General features: G+C 39.4%; 1 protein-coding gene across 1 annotated transcript in view; it reads right to left on the bottom strand.

Annotated features, from left to right (window-relative positions):
• Positions 1 to 13,692: 13,692 nt before the first annotated feature.
• Positions 13,693 to 21,271, bottom strand: part of SLC15A2 (solute carrier family 15 member 2) — a 44,209-nt gene continuing 36,630 nt past the window's right edge. The window contains exons 20-22 of the mRNA XM_068546635.1: positions 16,559 to 16,705; positions 15,880 to 15,984; positions 13,693 to 15,533 (exon numbers count right to left, since the gene is read on the bottom strand). Of these exons, the coding sequence (XP_068402736.1) occupies positions 15,357 to 15,533; positions 15,880 to 15,984; positions 16,559 to 16,705 (429 nt within the window). The 3' untranslated portion in view covers positions 13,693 to 15,356. The remainder of the gene's footprint in view (positions 15,534 to 15,879; positions 15,985 to 16,558; positions 16,706 to 21,271) is intronic.

The raw sequence follows: 21,271 nt of genomic DNA on the forward strand, positions 1-21,271 counted from the left end.
TGCTCTCCATGGCCAGTTGATTGAAAAAGAAAAATATCTGAGCCTAGTTCATAGATGGTTTTGCATGACAGCTGGAGATGACTTCTGCAATGCAGCAGCCCCACCAAGGAGTGACCCTTCAGCAAAATAAAATGGAAATTCCATCCAATGGGCATAATTTTAAACAGGACATCTCATTTTGCCCACAGGAAAGCAGGCCTGTGGAGAAGCTCTATAGTAATGCATGGACAGGGGCTAATGATTTGGCAGGATAGTTGGGGACATGAAAGGAATAAGATAATGAGGATTGGTAACAAGTTGGTCTGGAAAAGGAGGTATGTGACGGGATCTCTCAGAATGAACTCAGAGTGTGAGAATATCTGTGTCCTATGTAAATGCTCACCAAAGGGCCTTTACTTCAGAGAAATTTTTCTTTACCCAGGTAAGCATGATGATCCTCCTAATTTCAGCGCTAGTGACCCTATGATCAGTTATTCAATGCCAAATGTTCCTGTGGGTCAAACCAAATTGATTACCCACACCAGCTCTTCTGCCTATTAAAATAACCAGCTCCAAGTTGTTTCTGGCAATTTGGTGCCACTTATTATCTCTTCGATCCCAAGCTGCCATCATCCTTATTGAAATCACAGAATCTATTTCAATATCAGTATTTTCCACCTTCATCTCTGACCTACAGAAGGTAGCCACTGTGGTGCTTTTCAAATACGTTGGTACTACCTTCATTAATGCATTTCTCAATGTTCTTACGACAGCTGTGTCCTCAGGGTTGGGATGGCTTAGAGGGTAGTACATAAATCCACGCTGGCATTCTCATCTCCCTAGATCTTTCTACTCCTTCCTCTATAAGGGATTTCTGGCATCTCAACTCAGCCTAGGTGAGAAGTGAATCCAATTTTCAGTCTACAAAAAGATAAAATTATTAGAACTCTACCAACTGCATGTGATAGCACATTGAATGCAGACTCTCTGATAAGTGCACCTATATAATCATTTTTAACCTAACTGAAATTCTTTTCCTCCATTTCTAGTGTAGTACCCTCATAATTCAGTTCCATGTTTATTCCTCTGGGGTTTTGCTGATAAACATTAGTGCAGTTTTGCAACTCTTTTTACCATGCAGGCCTCTTGCTCCCAAATTTGACTGTGTAGTTGGCCCACATGCATTTTAGGATCTGCCTCTAGCTGTAGATGTGGAAGCAGATGTGAGGGAGAGCTGGGGAGTGTGTGAGGAAAGCTGGAACTCACTTGCCTGGTAATCACCTCAAGTAGGGTCATTACAGGGTCTTCAGACAAGGCCGGCACCATCAATCAGGTGTAAAGCGGCTGCTTCTGGCAACAGAGGCTCAGTGGTGTTTGCAGCTAACACATTCCTAGAGTCATCTGAATTCTTCTAGGTTGAGCATTCCAATTCTCTGTGTTCCTGATATCCTGTCCCCTTTTCTTTCTCACTTTTCCCTGGATGTCTGTCCTCTTGTCTGTTTTTGTCTCTTTGTTGCTCTTTTTGTTTTCCTTCCAAGCTGTGTGTCTTCATACTTAAGCTTTTCTCTCTTTTGCTCATCTGTCCTCTCAGCTGACCACATTCTTTTACAGGATTCTAATCTCACCCCTGTGTAACTTCTGCTTACACAAAAGTTGCCATGCTGCCACCACCCCTGACCCCCCAAAACCCACACACCCTTCAGTTTGAGTGTCCTATTCCATCTGACTCTCTGAACATTTGTCTCAATTCTAAATTCTTGAGAGACTCTGATGAGCCCTACTTGGGCCAATGTTCTGCCTTGGTCCAATCTCCAAGGATGGCAGAGTCGCTTAATACCTAGGGCTTCCCCTCTTCTGGGTGTGGCTGGTGAGCTTCTCTAAGAGAGAGGTTTGGGCAGGGAGGATCCTCTGGAGAATGTAAAAGAAATATAAGATATGATCCTTGTCTTCAGGGAATTGAATATCATGGACTCAGAACCTGCTGTGCTTCATTAGTAGAACTCTGGCTCCTTTTTGAATTTCTATAATTGGATATTGCAGAGAATATAGATGAAGTTAGCCCAAGGCAGGTTTATACCAATAAAGTTCTAACTTACTGAAGAGCTGAACTTTCTTTCCTAAAGATTAAAACTTAATGTAGTAGACTATAGTATTTATGGAGTACCTACTGTATCCCCAATGCTTTGCACATATTTTATTTTATTCTCTTCTCTGAGAAACACTATGGACAGTTATTATCACCCTTTACCCAAGTCTCAGAGATATTAAGAAACTTTGCAAAAGGACCCACAGTAGTAAATAGAGTAGAGATTCAAACTAGAGTTTGCTAGTCCAGAGTCCATGTTTCTTCTGGTAATAATACAAAGCTGTCTCTCTAACCAGAGCAATAAGAAACTTACCTTTAGTTAGAACTAAATCCACCTCTTCTAGAGGTCCTAGTGTCTCAGAAGGCACCAGAGCAATGCAGAAACCAGACATGTTAAAAGTGAATTGTGCTGGCTTTGTTTGTTATGGCATAGCCTAGGAAGGAGGCCACATGCCACTACTCAAGCTACACGTTGCAACATGGTCTACGTGCCACCATACAGGACTCATAATTTCTCAGGGACCACACAAGACCTTATAAACCCTCCCGAGATGCCATACCAAACATTAATCTCACCCTTACGAAGGCCTCTACTATAGTCTGTGGAAGAAAGGAAAGGTCAACAAAACAAAAATCACATTATGTTTGGGTTTTTAGAAAGTAAACTCACAGGAATTCCTAGGTTTCCTTTTGTTTCCTATGTATCTCAGGCAGGGTGCTGGAGAAGCCTACAAACTGCAACCACCAACGGGTGCAGCAAAAAAAGTCCTCCATAATGACTGTTCACACAGCCAAGGAACCAGAAAAAGAGCAGGTTAGCAGAACAGAAAACATTGTTTGCAATACCAATCCTACTCCATCCAAACACCAATGGAAAACTGTCTCCTCCACTGTAATGTCTGTGGGACTGAGCAGGGAGTTGAACTTTCATCCCTCAACCATTGCTACCATTCTGCTTCTCCCATCAGGGTGGTGTATGCAAGGTCAGTGATAGCAGGCAGTACTCCAGTTCCACCACTGGGGTAGTGTCAGCATGACTAAGCAAGGAGCTGAGCTTCCAACACTTACTTATCAGCTAGGAGGCAAAAGGAGGTTGTTGAAGGTGGTGCTAGTCAGCACTCTTCTTCCTTCCTGCCCTTGTGTCAGCAGGGCCCAGGGGGTTGCTGAACTTCTTCCTCTACCAGGCAGCAATGAGATGGAATGAAGTGGGACATACTGGTGGTCCACATTCTCCACTCTCACCATCTTTCCATCCCTAGTTTAAATGGAGCTCAGCAGAGAACTGAACTGCCACACCCACCCACTAGCAATGAGGTGGAAGGGGAAGTATGAGGTGGAGCTATATGGCACTCTAATCTCCCCCCTGCTGTCAGTGGGGCCCAGCAGGGAGCTCAACTTTAAACCCAGCAGCAATGAGGTAGTGCCAGTTGGTATCATAGGACCCAGGGTTGTCACAGGACCCAATGGGAAACTGAATATCCACCTCCACCTGACCTGAGCACTACTCTTAAACAGGGTGACTTCTTGCCAAAAAAGAAAAAGATTGCATGTAGAATCTAACAACATAATAACCAAAATGTATGAGATACAATTGAAAATAATTCACCATTCTAAGCACCAGGACAAACACAACTTGGATGAGAAAAAGGCAATTAGCAGATGCCAACAATGAGATGATTCACATGTTGGAATTATTTGGCAAGCACTTTAAAACAGCAATAATAAAAATATTTTAACTACCAATTACAAACATTCTTGAAACAAATGAAAAAATAGAAAGTCTCAGCAAAGACATAAAGCTATAAAAAAGAATAAAAAAGAAATTATAAAAACTGAAATTTACAATAAATGAAATAAAACTCACTAGATGTGCTCAACAGTAGACTAGAGATGACAGAGTAAAGAATCAGTAAACTCAAAAACAGGTTAATAGAAGCTATCCAGTCAACAACAGTAAATGAACAGAGCCTCAGCGGCATGTGGGACAATAACAAAAGATCTAACATTTATGTCATGAGAGCCCCAGAAGCAGAGGAGGAGAGTAGGGCTGAAAAAATATTCAAAGAAATAGTCAAAGGCTGAAAAATTTTCAAATTTGATGAAAGATGTTAACTTACAGATTCAAGAAGATTAGAGAGACAGACCTTCAAGATGGCAGAGGAGTAAGATATGGAGATCATCTTCCTCTCCACAAATACATCAGAAATACGTCTACATGTGGAACAACTCCTACAGAACACATACTGAACGCTGGCAGAAGACCTCAGACTTCCCAAAAGGCAAGAAACTCCCCACGTACCTGGCTGTGTGGCTGAAAGGGTCTTGGTGCTCCGGTGGGGTGTCAGGCCTGTGCCTGTGAGGTGGGAGAGCCGAGTTCAGGACACTGGTCCACCAGAGACTTCCTGGCTCCATGTAATATCAAACAGCGAAAGCTCTCCCAGAGATCTGCATCTCAACGATAAGACCCAGCTCCACTCAACAACCGGCAAGCTACAGTGCTGGACACCCTATGCCAAACAATTAGCAAGACAGTAACACAACCCCACCCATTAGCAGAGAGGCTGCCTAAAATCATAATAAGGTCACAGACACCCCACAACACACCACCGGACGCAGTCCTGCCCACAACAAAGACAAGATCCAGCCTCATCCACCAGAACACAGGCACTAGTCCCCTCCACCAGGAAGCCTACACAACACACTGAACCAACCCTACCCACTGGGGGCAGACACCAAAAACGGCGGGAACTACGAACCTGCAGCCTGCGAAAAGGAAACCCCAAACACAGTAAGTTAAGCAAAATCAGAAGACAGAGAAACACACAGCAGATGAAGGAGCAAGGTAAAAACTCACCAGACCAAACAAATGAAGAGGAAATAGGCAGTCTACCTGAAAAAGAATTCAGAGTAATGATAGTAAAATGATCCAAAATCTTGGAAATAGAATGGAGAAAATACAAGAAACGTTTAACAAGGACCTAGAAGAACTAAAGAGCAAACAAACAATGATGAACAACACAATAAATGAAATTAAAAATTCTCTAGAAGGAATCACTAGCAGAATAACTGAGGCAGAAGAACGGATAAGTGACCTGCAGGATAAAATAGTGGAAATAACTACTGCAGAGCAGAATGAAGAAAAAAGAATGAAAAGAATTGAGGACAGTCTCAGAGACCTCTGGGACAACATTAAACACACCAACATTCGAATTATAGGGGTCCCAGAAGAAGAAGAGAAAAAGAAAGAGACTGAGAAAATATCTGAAGAGATTATAGTTGAAAACTTCCCTAATATGGGAAAGGAAATAGTCAATCAAGTCCAGGAAGCACAGTCCCATACAGGATAAACCCAAGGAGAAACACACTAAGACACATATTAATCAAGCTATCAAAAATTAAGACAAAGAAAAAACGTTAAAAGCAGCAAGGGAAAAACAACAAATAACATACAAGGGAATCCCCATAAGGTTAACAGCTGATCTTTCAGCAGAAACTCTGCAAACCAGAGGGAGTTGCAAGACATATTTAAAGTGATGAAAGGGAAAAACCTACAACCAAGATTACTCTACCCAGCAAGGATCTCATTCAGATTCGATGGAGAAATTAAAACCTTTACAGAGAGCAAAAGGTAAGAAAATTCAGCACCACCAAACCAGCTTTACAACAAATGCTAAGGAACTTCTCTAGGCAAGAAACACAAGAGAAGGAAAAGACCTACAATAACAAACCCAAAACAAATAAAAAAATGGTAATAGGAACATACATATCGATAATTACCTTAAATGTATATGGATTAAATGTTCCCACCAAAAGACATAGACTGGCTGAATGGATACAAAAACAAGACCTGTATATATTCTGTCTACAAGAGACCCACTTCAGACCTAAGGACACATACAGACTGAAAGTGAGGGGATGGAAAAAGATATTCCATGCAAATGGAAATCAAAAGAAAGCTGGAGTAGCAATTCTCATATCAGACAAAATAGACTTTAAAATAAAGACTGTTACAAGAGACAAAGAAGGACACTTCATAATGATCAAGGGATCAATCCAAGAAGATATAACAATTGTAAATATTTATGCACCCAACACAGGAGCACCTCAATACATAAGGCAAATGCTAACAGCCATAAAAGGGGAAATCGACAGTAACACAATCATAGTAGGGGACTTTAACACCCCACTTTCACCAATGGACTGATCATCCAAAATGAAATAAATAAGGAAACACAAGCTTTAAATGATACATTAAACAAGATGGACTTAACTGATATTTATAGGACATTCCATCCAAAAACAACAGAATACTTCTCAAGTGCACATGGAACAACACTTCTCAAGTGCACATGGAACATTCTCCAGGATAGACCCTATCTTGGGTCACAAATCAAGCCTTGGTAAATTTAAGAAAATTGAAATCGTATCACGTATCTTTTCCGACCACAACGCTATGAGACTAGATATCAATTACAGGAAAAAATGTGTAAAAAATACAAACACATGGAGGCTAAATAATACACTACCTAATAACCAAGAGATCACTGAAAAAATCAAAAAGGGAATCAAGAAAAACCTAGAAACAAATGACAATGAAAACACGACGACTCAAAACCTATGGGGTGCAGCAAAAGCAGTTCTAAGAGGGACGTTTATAGCTACACAATCCTACCTCAAGAAACAAGAAACATCTCAAATAAACAACCTAACCTTACACCTAAAGCAATTAGAGAAAGAAGAACAAAAAAAACCCATAGTTAGCAAAAGGAAAGAAATCATAAAGATCAGATCAGAAATAAATGAAAAAGAAATGAAGGAAACGATAGCAAAGATCAATAAAACTAAAACCTGGTTCTTTGAGAAGATAAACAAAATTGACCAAGCAGTAGCCAGACTCATCAAGAAAAAAAGGGAGAAGACTCAAATCAATAGAATTAGAAATGAAAAAGGAGTAGTAACAACTGACACTGCAGAAATACAAAGGATCATGAGAGATTACTACAAGCAACTATATGCCAATAAAATGGACAACCTGGAAGAAATGGACAAATTCTTAGAAAAGCACAACCTACCGAGACTGAACCAGAAAGACACAGAAAATATAAACAGACCAATCACAAGCACTGAAATTGAGACTGTGATTAAAATCTTCCAACAAACAAAAGTCCAGGACCAGATGGCTTCATAAGCAAATTCTATCAAACATTTAGAGAAGAGCTAACACCTACCCTTCTCAAACTCTTCCAAAATAGAGCAGAGGGAGGAACACTCCCAAACTCATTCTACGAGGCCACCATCACCCTGATACCAAAACCAGACAAAGAAAAAAGAAACAGGCCAATATCACTGATGAACATAGACGCAAAAATCCTCAACAAAATACTAGCAAACAGAATCCAACAGCACATTAAAAGGATCATACACCATGATCAAGTGGGGTTGATGCCAGGAATGCAAGGATTCTTCAATATACTCAAATCAATCAACGTGATACACCACATTAACAAACTGAAGGAGAAAAACCATATGATCATCTCAATAGATGCAGAAAAAGCTTTTGACAAAATTTGACACCTATTTATGATAAAAACCCTCCAGAAAGTAGGCATAGAGGGAACTTACCTCAACATAATAAAGGCCATATATGACAAACCCATAGCCAACATCGTTCTCAATGGTGAAAAAATGAAACCATTTCCTCTAAGATCAGGAACAAGACAAGGATGTCCACTCTCACCACTATTACTCAACATAGTTTTGGGAGTTTTAGCTACAGCAATCAGAGAAGAAAAATAAATAAAAGGAATCCAAATTGGAAAAGAAGAAGTAAAACTGTCACTGTTTGCAGATGACATGAGACTGTACATAGAGAAGCCTTAAAGATGCTATCAGAAAACTACTAGAGCTAATCAATGAATTTGGTAAAGTTGCAGGATACAAAATTAATGCACAGAAATCTCTTGCATTCCTATACACTAATGATGAAAAATCTGACAGAGAAATTAAGGAAACACTCCCGTTTACCATTGCAACAAAAAGAATAAAATACCTAGGAATAAACCTACCTAAGGAGACAAAAGACCTGTATGTAGAAAACTATAAGACACTGATGAAAGAAATTAAAGATACAAACAGATGGAGAGATATACCATGTTCTTGGATTGGAAGAATCAACATTGTGAAAATGACTCTACTACCCAAAGCAATCTACAGATTCAATGCGATCCCTATCAAACTACCAATGGCATTTTTCACAGAACTAGAACAAAATATTTCACAATTTGTATGGAAACACAAAAGACCCCAAATAGCCAAAGCAATCTTGAGAAAGAAAAACAGAGCTAGACGAATCAGGCTCCCTGACTTCAGACTATAGTACAAAGCTACAGTAATCAAGACAGTACAGTACTGGCACAAAAACAGAAATATAGATCAATGGAACAGGATAGAAAGCCCAGAGGTAAACCCACACACATATGGTCACCTTATTTTTGATAAAGGAGGCAAGAATATACAATGGAGAAAAGACAGCCTCTTCAATAAGTGGTGCTGGGAAAACTGGACAGCTACATGTAAAAGAATGAAATTAGAACACTCCCTAACTCCATAAACAAAAATAAACTCAAAATGGATTAAAGACCTAAATGTAAGGCCAGACACTATAAAACTCTTAGAGGAAAACATAGGCAGAACTCTCTGTGACATAAATCACAGCAAGATCCTTTTTGACCCACCTCCTAGAGAAATGGAAATAAGAACAAAAATAAATAAATGGGACCTACTGAAACTTCAAAGCTTTTACACAGCAAAGGAAACCATAAACAAGACGAAAAGACAACCCTCAGAATGGGAGAAAATATTTGCAAATGAAGCAACTGACAAAGGATTAATCTCTCAGATTTACAAGCAGCTCATGCAGCTCAATATCTAAAAAGCAAACAACCGAATCCAAAAATGGGCAGAAGACCTAAATAGACATTTCTCCAAAGAAGACATACAGATTGCCAACAAACACATGAAAGGATGCTCAACATCACTAATCATTAGAGAAATGCAAATCAAAACTACAATGAGGTATCACCTCACACCAGTCAGAATGGCCATCATTTAAAAATCTACAAACATTAAATGCTGGAGAGGGTGTGGAGAAAAGGGAACCCTCTTGCACTGTTGGTGGGAATGTAAATTGATACAGCCACTATGGAGAACAGTATGGAGGTTCCTTAAAATACTAAAAATAGATCTACCATATGACCCAGCAATCCCATTACTGGGCATATACCCTGAGAAAACCATTAATTCAAAAAGAGTCATATACCACAATGTTCATTGCAGCTCTATTTACAATAGCCAGGACATGGAAGCAAACTAAGTGTCCATCGACAGATGAATGGATAAAGAAGATGTGGAACATATATACAATGGAATATTACTCAGCCATAAAAAGAAACGAAATTGAGTTATTTGTAGTGAGGTAGGTGGACCTAGAGACTGTCATACAGAGTGAAGTAAGTCAGAAAGAGAAAAATAAATACCGTATGTTAACACATATATATGGAATCTAAAAAAAAAAAAAAAAGTTTCTGAAGAAACCAGGGGCAGGACAGGAATAAAGACGCAGACGTAGAGAATGGACTTGAGGACACAGGGAGGGGGAAGGGTAAGCTGGGATGAAGTGAGAGAGTGGCATGGACTTATATATACTAACAAATGTAAAATAGATAGCTAGTGGGAAGCAGCCGCATAGCACAGGGAGATCAGCTCCGTGCTTTGTGCCCACCTAGAGGGGTGGGATAGGGAGGATGGGAGGGAGACGCACGACGGAGGAGATATGGGGATGTATGTATATGTATAGCTGATTCACTTCGTTACAAAGCAGAAACTAACAAACCATTGTAAAGCAATTATACTCCAATAAAGATGTTAAAAGAAAAAAAAAAGAAAAAAAATGTGTTGAATGGATAAACCAATGAATAAATGAACAGATGCAAATAAAGACCGGCTCAATGTGGGGGAAAAAAAAAAAAAAGAGTAGCTCCCGCTCGCCGCAACTAGAGAAAGCCCGTGCACAGCAACGAAGACCCAACACAGCCAAAAATACATAAATAAAATAAACTTATTTAAAAAAAACCCCACTATTATCCTAAATGTGTATATTATATTAAAAAAAAATGAACCAAGTATCTATATCAAGAAGTTAGAAAGAGCAAAGCAAATTAAACCCAAAGAAAGTAAAAGGAATGACATTTAAAAAAGAAAGATTCAAGGTTGGGAAGGCTCAGTATGGTAAAGATGCCAACTCTCCCCAGACTGACCTATAGATGTGATACAATCCCAATTAAGATCTCAACAGATCTGTGTGTGTGGGGGGGTGTGCAACTTGACAAGGGCCAGTGGCAGGATGAGACTAGTTAGGTAGGTAGGGACAAGGTCAGATGGCCTTGTTGAGCAGTTAGAAGTTTAGATTTAATAGGGAGCAATGAAGTGTTTTTAAGCAATAAAGCAATATGGGTTACATTGTAAGAAAGATCATATTGCTAGTAATGTAGGAAAAATTGGAGGCCGAAAAGTAAACTTAAAAGGCTGTTGTAATAATCTACAGATATGATGGTGGCTTTAACTGGTATAGTGGCAGTGGGAAAGGAGAGAAGTGGACAGATTCGAAGCCTACTAAGTAAGTAGAATCTCCAAGACTTGTTGATCAGTTGAGTATGTGTGAAGTGGCAGAGGGAGGAATCATGGAAAATGCCTAAGTTCCTAATTTGGAAAATGGGTAAATGATGTAGAATTTGGAACTACATAATCAACGTCTTGTGACTTTTTCCTGCACTCCCAGGCAATCCAAAAATAGGAATAGAAATAATGGATATATGTGCCTAGTGGTAGAAGAGATTGGCAAAGACGTTGGAAGGTGAAGAAGGCCAAAAATTCTGAGGTAGTAGCAAATGCATAATTAAAATGTGGAGCTATAATAACTGATCATGAGGTCCAAGCTAGTTTCATGGCCAGACTAGCACACAGTATGAGAAAACTGAGATGTGTCAATTGGAGGTTAAAATGAAGATGAACAATGAGTTCAATAGAGAGGGGGAGGAAAAGTTGTAGAAGGATAGAAGATCTCAAAATTGGAGATTTTGGAGGTAGAGTCTTTCAAGGCATGTTTAAGTTTAAGATATAGTTGAGTTTGAGGATGACTGAGTTACCCTAGATAAAGTAAAATGGAGATCACTGGCATTAAAAAGGAGCCAAAGAATTGGTGTTAATGTTTATGTCTATGGATGTGGAAGACTCCAACATATTTTTATATACTTCTCCAGCCTTATCTCCCACTACTACTCTGCACACACTCTACTCCACACAAATCAGGCTACTCATCATTTTCCCAATGTTTTGTATTCCTGCCTCTTCACCTTTGCTTGAGAGGGACTCTCTACCTGCAATGCTGTCTTGTCCCTTGCTTCCATGTCCAAATTCTAGTCACCTTCAAGGTCAAGCCTAATACACTATCTACTCCATGAATCCTTCCCTAATTCCCGTGGCCAGAAGTAATCTCTCCTTCTTATGAATTTTCGTAATATTTTGTAATTTCCTTGGTATAGGTGACATTCTATCTTCAGTAAACAGGATTGAAATAATGCATGTGAAAAGTAAAATGCTAAACAAATGAAAATTATTACACTAATTTTTATTTACATGATAGTTATTTAGGTACATGCCTTATCTTCCTACTGCAAACTCCTTAAGAGTAGGGACTCTATTTATTCCAATTGATTTCTCCCATAGCTTCTGACATAATGTCTCTCAGGTTAAAAAAAAAAAGTTCCATTAAATTGAATTAAACCATGGAGGCAAAAGATTTCAGGTAAACTTACATAGAAAAGAGGAACATGTGCTTCCTTTAGGTCAAAGATTTTCTTTTTCATTTTAGTTTTATCTAATTGTAATAAACAATGTATAATTAAATCACATTCTCCTGGTTTTCCTCTTACTTCATAAATCATTTTCTCATCACCTTTTCTGGATCCTCCTCTTCTAGATCTCTAATGTTGGGAAACCCCAGGACTAGACCTTGAACCTCTTCTCTGTATACGTTTACTTCCTAGGATATCTGCTCCAGTGTCATGCCTTTAAATACCGTTTATATGCTGATGACTCTCAAGTTTATATATCCAGCTCCAGGCTCTTAACTGAAATTCAGACTCATAAAACTGCCAGCTCAACATCTCCAACTGGATACCTTATTGGCATCTGAAGTTCAATATGCACAAAACTCTTAGTTACTTTACACCCCAAATCTATTCTTGCCCTAGTCTTCCCTACTCTCAGAAAATTGCACCATCATACATCGTCATTACTAGAGCCTTCAAATCTAAGAGTCAGCACTGATTTCTTTCTTTCAAATCATATATGCAAACCATATTCAATTCATGTCAGTCCTACCTTAAAGATAATTTAATTTATTCCAAGTCAAGCCATTTCTCCCCACCTCCACTGCTACCACCTTGGCTAAATAACAATCATGTTTTACCTGGACTATTATAAGTATCCCCTAATTGGACTTCCTGCTTACAGACAGTTCTCTACTTAGCAGCCAAATTGATCTTAGAGAATGTCAGATTATGTCATCCCCATGTTCTAAACCTCCAACGGTTTCATATCTCACTTAGAATAACATCAAAATGTCTTATCATGGCCACAGGCCCCACATAATCTGGTCCCTAGCTTCCTGGGACTGCATCCTCTACCTCTTTGCACCTTACTTACTCCAGTCCTGTCATACTGTCCTTCTTGCTCTTCCTCAGTATTCCATTACTTCCTCAAGCCCCGTGTACCCTCTAAGATCTTGAAAGCTAGTCAAGATAAGTGAGGTAACCTTGCACACAGGTATAGCAGATTACTCATCTTTGTTTTTCCAACACCTAACTCAATGAATGGCATATAGTGAAACTCAAAGATGTATTTGAATAAAAAAATAACTCTCTTAAAAAATTTTGAGGTTTTAACCAACCACGTGATTAAAAGGTAAGCCTACATTGTGATGCAGTTGCCAAAAACATCTAATGTTACCTAAGGCTACATTAACAGAAGTGTATTGTTTGGAGAAAAGCAGGTTCTTCTGGTCCAACCAATTCTGGAATGCTGTACATATTTGGCTTCAGATATCACATATTAAGAGGGATTCTGACCCACTGTTACATTTCAGGGAAAGGATATTTTTCAGAAGTGGAAAAACAGTTGTGAAAGGACTGGACTATGCCCTGTGAAGAGCCATGAAAAAAAACTGAGAATCTTTAGCTTGATGAATACTTACTTGATGACTGGGGAGGCGACATGAAAATTCTCCCCAAATAGCAGAAATTCTGCTGCATAAAAGAGAGGTTTATGCTTATTCTTGTTAGCCATAAAGGAAAGAACCAATGGTAGGAGGTTCCAAAGAGAAAGCTTTCAGTTCAACATAAGGAAGAATTGCCTGCCAGTTTTTCCCAAGTCAGTGTTCTGCAGAACACTATACCATGTGAGACTAAACAAAGTGTCTTGTGTCTTTACTGAAGGATATCTCAGAATCCTTAATATGCAAATGTTAAGAAGAAGATATATATGCTTCATTTCCAAAAGTTATTTATCCATAAAAACTTTTATTCACAGAGCACTGTTAATATCTCTTGAAACAATAGTTCATAGAACAGATTGAGTTAAAGCTGCTCAAAAATGAACAGAGAATCTTCTCAAGAAGCACAGTCAGGTTCACATTAAGATATCTGTGGAAACTGGATGGTGTTGCTGTCACTTCGGTACTTCGGAAAACTTGGTAACTAAGACTAGAGTATTAAAGCTTGGGAAACTGAAGCAACTTTCCTTGTTACATTTACAACATGAGACTGACTCAACACAGTTCTAGATGAGAATAATGGAGCAAAACCAATGGAAATGAGGCTCTCTAGGACAACTGTTCTGAACTTTTCCCCCAGCAATACACTGTAGAGTCATGATATTCCCATGTCTGTCCACTGATTCATTCATTGTGTGCAAGGTAATATTTCTCAACTTTTTTCACCAACACAGCAACAAACAAAAACCTGTCATGTTCTACCACTCCTTCCCTCAACCCCCAGATTTTGTTAGAATCCTAATATGGGACCATGTCCCCCATTGAGCATTGCCATTTTAGAAGCTCAAACCTAGAGTATTAATATAACTTTTTTTTTAATAAACAGGAAAATCCAGGTCTAAATGAAGAAATGGCATTTAAAAATTTTGGGAAAAGTAAAACAGGAAAAATTATCAAAACAGATCCACTACTTTCAGGCCGAGGGAAGTACTAATAAAAAAGGAAGTTGTATTCATAAAAATACTGTCGTTATTAAATACTTGTTGCAATAAGCAAGATGATGTAATAATAAGAAAAAGCTGGTCCAACAACTTTGAAAAGGCAGGGGTGGAAAATTATAATTAGTGTCTACACAGCTGTCCACAGGAGGGCGTACTCTAGGGCTGAAACATTGTAGTCCCTAAGAAGAATGTACACTGTAGAAGAAATGGCTCATCAGGACTTCTGCAATTTATACTTGTTCTCTTTTCCAGAACCATGTTTACTATCTTTAATTTGGTTTCCAAATATCTATCAGTACTGAGAAAGGGGATTTGGGTTAGTAGATAAAATACTGTAATTATCAGAAAGATATATCTTCTCCTATGTGTTAATAAAATGTCATTTTGTTTCCTACTATCTGTACTGAAAAATTAACTAAGGTCTTATCAACTCTGGATACCTGAGAAGCCAGGCCCTGGACCAGATCACACCAGACATACCAATTCTTGAGGTCCTTGTACACAGTACAATTACACTGCTAATGAAGAAACTTGAAATACCATTTCTCTGTTATTCTGCAATTTTGCCTCTAAATCAGCACTTCAAAAAGTGGGGTCAGCAGTTCTAAATGGCAGGTAAAACAATTCCTACATAACTTTGATAACCACAGAGACTAACCTCAATTATACACTTGTGTTTTTCATGGCCATTTGGAGGTAGCAGGCCAGCTTCAGCAACACTACACAAGGTTTACCGAGTTCACTGACAGATGGGAAGACATAGAGTCTCAGGGGCCTTGCTATAATGTACTGAAAAACCCAGTCCTAGAACTGCCTCTATCATGGGAGAAAAGTAGAGGAGATTAGCTCAGATATGATACTACTTCTCTCTTCTAACCAAGTCGGAGTAAAAAATGCTTGAAGATGGTGACGGCCAAGACCAGAGTCAGGAATTGGGGTCTGGGCAGGGTCCAGGGAGTCATTAGAGCTTTGTCTTCTTGGTCTCCAGGTTGATCATGTTTCCTTGGATTTTGTGAATCTGCTTATCTGCTGACCCCTGAATATCCTCTGGCTTTATAGGAACATAGTAGTGGCCCATGATGGAGAAGATCAGGCAGACCACCAGTAGGAGGCAGGAAAACAAAATGAATTCGGCCCACTGCAGGAAGAAATACATATAAGAGAAGAATATGGAGAACCTGAAACTAAAAGGATCTTTATAGGATGAGGACTGGGGAGCAGATTTACCCAGGGTCACCTGTTTAGGAAGAGCTTTGGCAGGAAAAGACAGGGCTCACTGGCCTCTCCTTGCATGGGCCTATTGTAGTCATTATTGCCACTTACATGTCTATTTTTCTGGCAAAGTCTGTGGGTATCTAATCCATCTCAAGTCAGAGGGCTGAGTGGGGAATGTGGGAGACAGAGGGGAGGGGGAAGAGAGAGCAGAGGAAGTTGGAGGGAAATTCTTGGGTAGACACGTGCTCCTGCTTCCCTTAGGTCCATACCTGTACCAGGCTGCTGAACTGTGCCACAATAAGCACGATGATGTTCCCAACTGCAACTGTCAACAACCAGGCTGCCTGGAGTACAGACTTCATGCTAGAGGGGGCCTAGAGAGGACACAAATTTGTTAGTAAACAAACTCCCTACACCACCCTCATGCCCCATGCATCTATCCAGAAAACTTCTCCCACAAAAACTTCCCCTACTAAGTTCAGCTATCACATTGATTCAGGGGATGGTAATAATGTTCAAAGTAACAATAAGATGGAGCTCTTAACTGAATATTTTAATTCATTATATCATATAATCTTCATTACAACCCTAAGGGATAAGTTCTATTACTATTATTTTTTACATAAAGAAAAATAGCATTAGAGAGATACACTTGCTCAAGGTTACACATTAGGTGTGCAGCCAAAATCTGAATGTGGGCAGTTTGATTCCATAGCCCTTATTCTCAGTATTTAAGTATCCTTTTCTGGATCCCAAACAGCATAGGGATCCAGCCTGCCATTACCCTAGGAGTCAAGTTGATACTCTGTTCAGGACCATAAGGAATCTAAGGCCAAAAAATATGGAGGTCTTGGCCAGGGTCACATACCTAATTAAGGCAGTGCCAGGATTAAAACTCCATCCTCTGAGCAACAGCTCCACCTCCACCATCCACTTGCAAAAACCTACCTGAGAATAAGAAAACTCAAGTCCTGTGACAGAGAACATGACCTCCCCAGCTGTAACAAGGGCATATTGTGGTAGCTGCCATGCGATGGACATTTTGTTGGCTGGGATATATTCCATCTTCCAGGCCTGAGGACCCTGACTGGTGCTCTTAGTGAGGGAAAGAAGAAATGGGCTTGTCAGGAGTCTCAAGTAAATATTCCTGGCCTACAACATTTTATGGTCTTATATCCATCCCCTCATTGTATTTTCATCCTTGTGCTACCAAGCAATTTCTACACAATTTCAGTTTTTTGAAATTCCTTTCACTAACACTGAACTCACTTCCCTGACTTCAGTCAATCAAATACCATTACTGCAGAGCCCTTAAATGGTAGACTATTTTGATACTGTACTTTGGATTCCCACCATTTTGACCTACTGGGTATTTTGATCCTGACCAACATTTTAAATGTAAAATGGCATCTGAATTATACAAACACAATGAATTTTCAGAAAAGCATGTACTTAAGAAAAGTTTAACTCCTTGTTAAATTTTCTATGTAAATACAGTTAAACGATTTCTAACATTTTCCATTTAAATATCTATTTTACTAAAATTACTTTTATCAAAATGAGTTATTTTCTTGGTAACCCTTACATTGAAGATTTTCTTGATCAATGTTTTAAAATCCATATCAAATACCACTTGCTATGTTGAATTCTATTTATTAGCCATTATTTTTGAACTCAAATCTTACACATTCAAATTTTGTCAAAAAGATGCAATTTTTGGAGGATTAACCAAGATGGCGGAGTAGGAGGACGTGCTCTCACTCCCTCTTGCGAGAGCACCAGAATCACAACTGGCTGCTGGACAATCATTGACAGGAAGACCCTGGACTTCACCAAGGAGGATACCCCACGTCCAAGGACAGAGGAGAAGCCACAGTGAGACGGTAGGAGGGGCGCAATCAGAGTAAAATCAAATCCCATAACTGCTGGGTGGGTGGCTCACAGACTGGCGAACACTTATACCACAGAAGTCCACCCACTGGAGTGAAGGTTCTGAGCCCCAAGTCAGGCTTCCCAACCTGGGGGTCCGGCTACGGGAGGAGGAATTCCTAGAGAATCAGACTTTGAAGCCTAGTGGGAATTGATTGCAGGACTTTGACAGGACTGGGGGAAACAGAGACCCCACTCTTGGAGGGCACACACAAAGTAATGTGTGCATCGGGACCCAGGGGAAGGAGCAGTGACCCCAAGGGAGACTGAACCAGACCTACCTGCTGGTGTTGGGGGGTCTCCTGCAGAGGCGGGTGGTGGCTCTGTTTCACCGTGGGGATAAGGACACTGGCAGCAGAGGTTCTGGGAAGTTCTGCCTTGGCGTGAGCCCTCCCAGAGTCTGCCATTAACCCCACCAAAGAGCACGGGTAGGCTCCAGTGTTGGGTTGCCTCAGGCAAAACAACCAACAGGGAGGGAACCCAGCCCCACCCATCAACAGTCAAGTGGATTAAGGTTTTACTGAGCTCTGACCGCCACAGCAACAGTCAGCTCTACCCACCACCAGAGCCTCCCATCAAGCCTCTTAGATAACCTCAACCACCAGAGGGCAGACAGCAGAAGCAAGAAAAACTACAATCCTGCAGCCTGTGGACCAAAAACCACAGTTACAGAAAGATAGAGAAGATGAAAAGGCAGAGGGCTATGTACCAGATGAAGGAACAAGAAAAAACCCCAGAAAAACAACTAAATGAAGTGGAGATAGGCAACCTTCCAGAAAAAGAATTCAGAATAATGATAGTGAAGATGATCCAGGACCTCGGAATAAGAATGGAGGCAAAGATTGAGAAGATGCAAGAAATGATTAACAAAGACCTAGAAGAATTAAAGAACAAACAAACAGAGATGACCAATACAATAACTGAAATGAAAACTACACTAGAAGGAATCAATAGCAGAATAACTGAGGCAGAAGAACGGATAAGTGACCTGGAAGACAGAATGGTGGAATTCACTGCTGCGGAACAGACTAAAGAAAAATGAATGAAAAGAAATGAAGACAGCCTAAGAGACCTCTGGGACAACATTAAACGCAACAACATTCGCATTATAGGGGTCCCAGAAGGAGAAGAGAGAGAGAAAGGACCAGAGAAAATATTTGAAGAGATTATAGTCGAAAACTTCCCTAACATGGGAAAGGAAATAGCCACCCAAGTCCAGGAAGCGCAGAGAGTCCCATACAGGATAAACCCAAGGAGAAACACGCCGAGACACATAGTAATCAAAGTGGCAAAAATTAAAGACAAAGAAAAATTATTGAAAGCAGCAAGGGAAAAACGACAAATAACATACAAGGGAACTCCCATAAGGTTAACAGCTGATTTCTCAGCAGAAACTCTGCAAGCCAGAAGGGAGTGGCATGATATACTTAAAGTGATGAAAGGGAAGAACCTACAACCAAGATTACTCTACCCGGCAAGGATCTCATTTAGATTTGATGGAGAAATCAAAAGCTTTACAGACAAGCAAAAGCTAAGAGAATTCAGCACCACCAAACCAGCTCTACAACAAATGCTAAAGGAACTTCTCTAAGTGGGAAACACAAGAGAAGAAAAGGACCTACAAAAACAAACCCAAAACAATTAAGAAAATGGTCATAGGAACATACATATCGATAATTGCCTTAAACGTGAATGGATTAAATGCCCCAACCAAAAGACATAGACTGGCTGAATGGATACAAAAACAAGAACCATATATATGCTGTCTACAAGAGACCCACTTTAGACCTAGGGACACATACAGACTGAAAGTGAGGGGATGGAAAAAGATATTCCATGCAAATGGAAATCGAAAGAAAGCTGGAGTAGCTATACTCATATCAGATAAAATAGACTTTAAAATAAAGAATGTTACAAGAGACAAGGAAGGACACTACATAATGATCCAGGGATCAATCCAAGAAGAAGATATAACAATTATAAATATATATGCACCCAACATAGGAGCACCTCAATACATAAGGCAACTGCTAACAGCTATAAAAGAGGAAATCGACAGTAACACAGTAATAGTGGGGGACTTTAACACCTCACTTACACCAATGGACAGATCATCCAAAATGAAAATAAATAAGGAAACAGAAGCTTTAAATGACACAATAGACCAGATAGATTTAATTGATATATATAGGACATTCCATCCAAAAACAGCAGATTACACGTTCTTCTCAAGTGCGCACGGAACATTCTCCAGGATAGATCACATCTTGGGTCACAAATCAAGCCTCAGTAAATTTAAGAACATTGAAATCATATCAAGCATCTTTTCGGACCACAACGCTATGAGATTAGAAATGAATTACAGAGAAAAAAAGGTAAAAAAGACAAACACATGGAGGCTAAACAATACGTTACTAAATAACCAAGAGATCACTGAAGAAATCAAAGAGGAAATAAAAAAATACCTAGAGACAAATGACAATGAAAACACGACGACCCAAAACCTATGGGATGCAGCAAAAGCAGTTCTAAGAGGGAAGTTTATAGCTATACAAGCCTACCTAAAGAAACAAGAAAAATCTCAAGTAAACAATCTAACCTTACACCTAAAGAAACTAGAGAAAGAAGAACAAACAGAACCCAAAGTTAGCAGAAGGAAAGAAATCATAAAGATCAGAGCAGAAATAAATGAAATAGAAACAAAGAAAACAATAGCCAAGATCAATAAAACTAAAAGTTGGTTCTTTGAGAAGATAAACAAAATTGATAAGCCATTAGCCAGACTCATCAAGAAAAAGAGGGAGAGGACTCAAATCAATAAAATCAGAAATGAAAAAGGAGAAGTTACAACAGACACCGCAGAAATACAAAGCATCCTAAGAGACTACTACAAGCAACTTTATGCCAATAAAATGGACAACCTGGAAGAAATGGACAAATTCTTAGAAAGGTATAACCTTCCAATACTGAACCAGGAAGAAACAGAAAATATGAACAGACCAATCACAAGTAATGAAATTGAAACTGTGATTAAAAATCTTCCAACAAACAAAAGTCCAGGACCAGATGGCTTCACAGGTGAATTCTATCAAACATTTAGAGAAGAGCTAACACCCATCCTTCTCAAACTCTTCCAAAAAATTGCAGAGGAAGGAACACTCCCAAACTCATTCTATGAGGCCACCATCACCCTGATACCAAAACCAGACAAAGACACTACAAAAAAAGAAAATTACAGACCAATATCACTGATGAATATAGATGCAAAAATCCTCAACAAAATACTAGCAAACAGAATCCAACAACACATTAAAAGGATCATACACCACGATCAAGTGGGATTTATCCCAGGGATGCAAGGATTCTTCAATATACGCAAATCAATCAATGTGACACACCATAGTAACAAACTGAAGAATAAAAACCATATGATCATCTCAATAGATGCAGAAAAAGCTTTTGACAAAATTCAACACCCATTTCTGATAAAAACTCTCCAGAAAGTGGGCATAGAGGGAACCTACCTCAACATAATAAAGGCCATATATGACAAACCCACAGCAAACATCATTCTCAATGGTGAAAAACTGAAAGCATTTCCTCTAAGATCAGGAACGAGACAAGGATGTCCACTCTCACCACTATTATTCAACATAGTTCTGGAAGTCCTAGCCACGGCAATCAGAGAAGAAAAAGAAATAAAAGGAATACAAATTGGAAAAGAAGAAGTAA

The sequence above is a fragment of the Eschrichtius robustus genome, chromosome 6 (assembly GCF_028021215.1).
Source record: "Eschrichtius robustus isolate mEscRob2 chromosome 6, mEscRob2.pri, whole genome shotgun sequence".
Lineage (NCBI taxonomy): Eukaryota > Metazoa > Chordata > Mammalia > Artiodactyla > Eschrichtiidae > Eschrichtius > Eschrichtius robustus.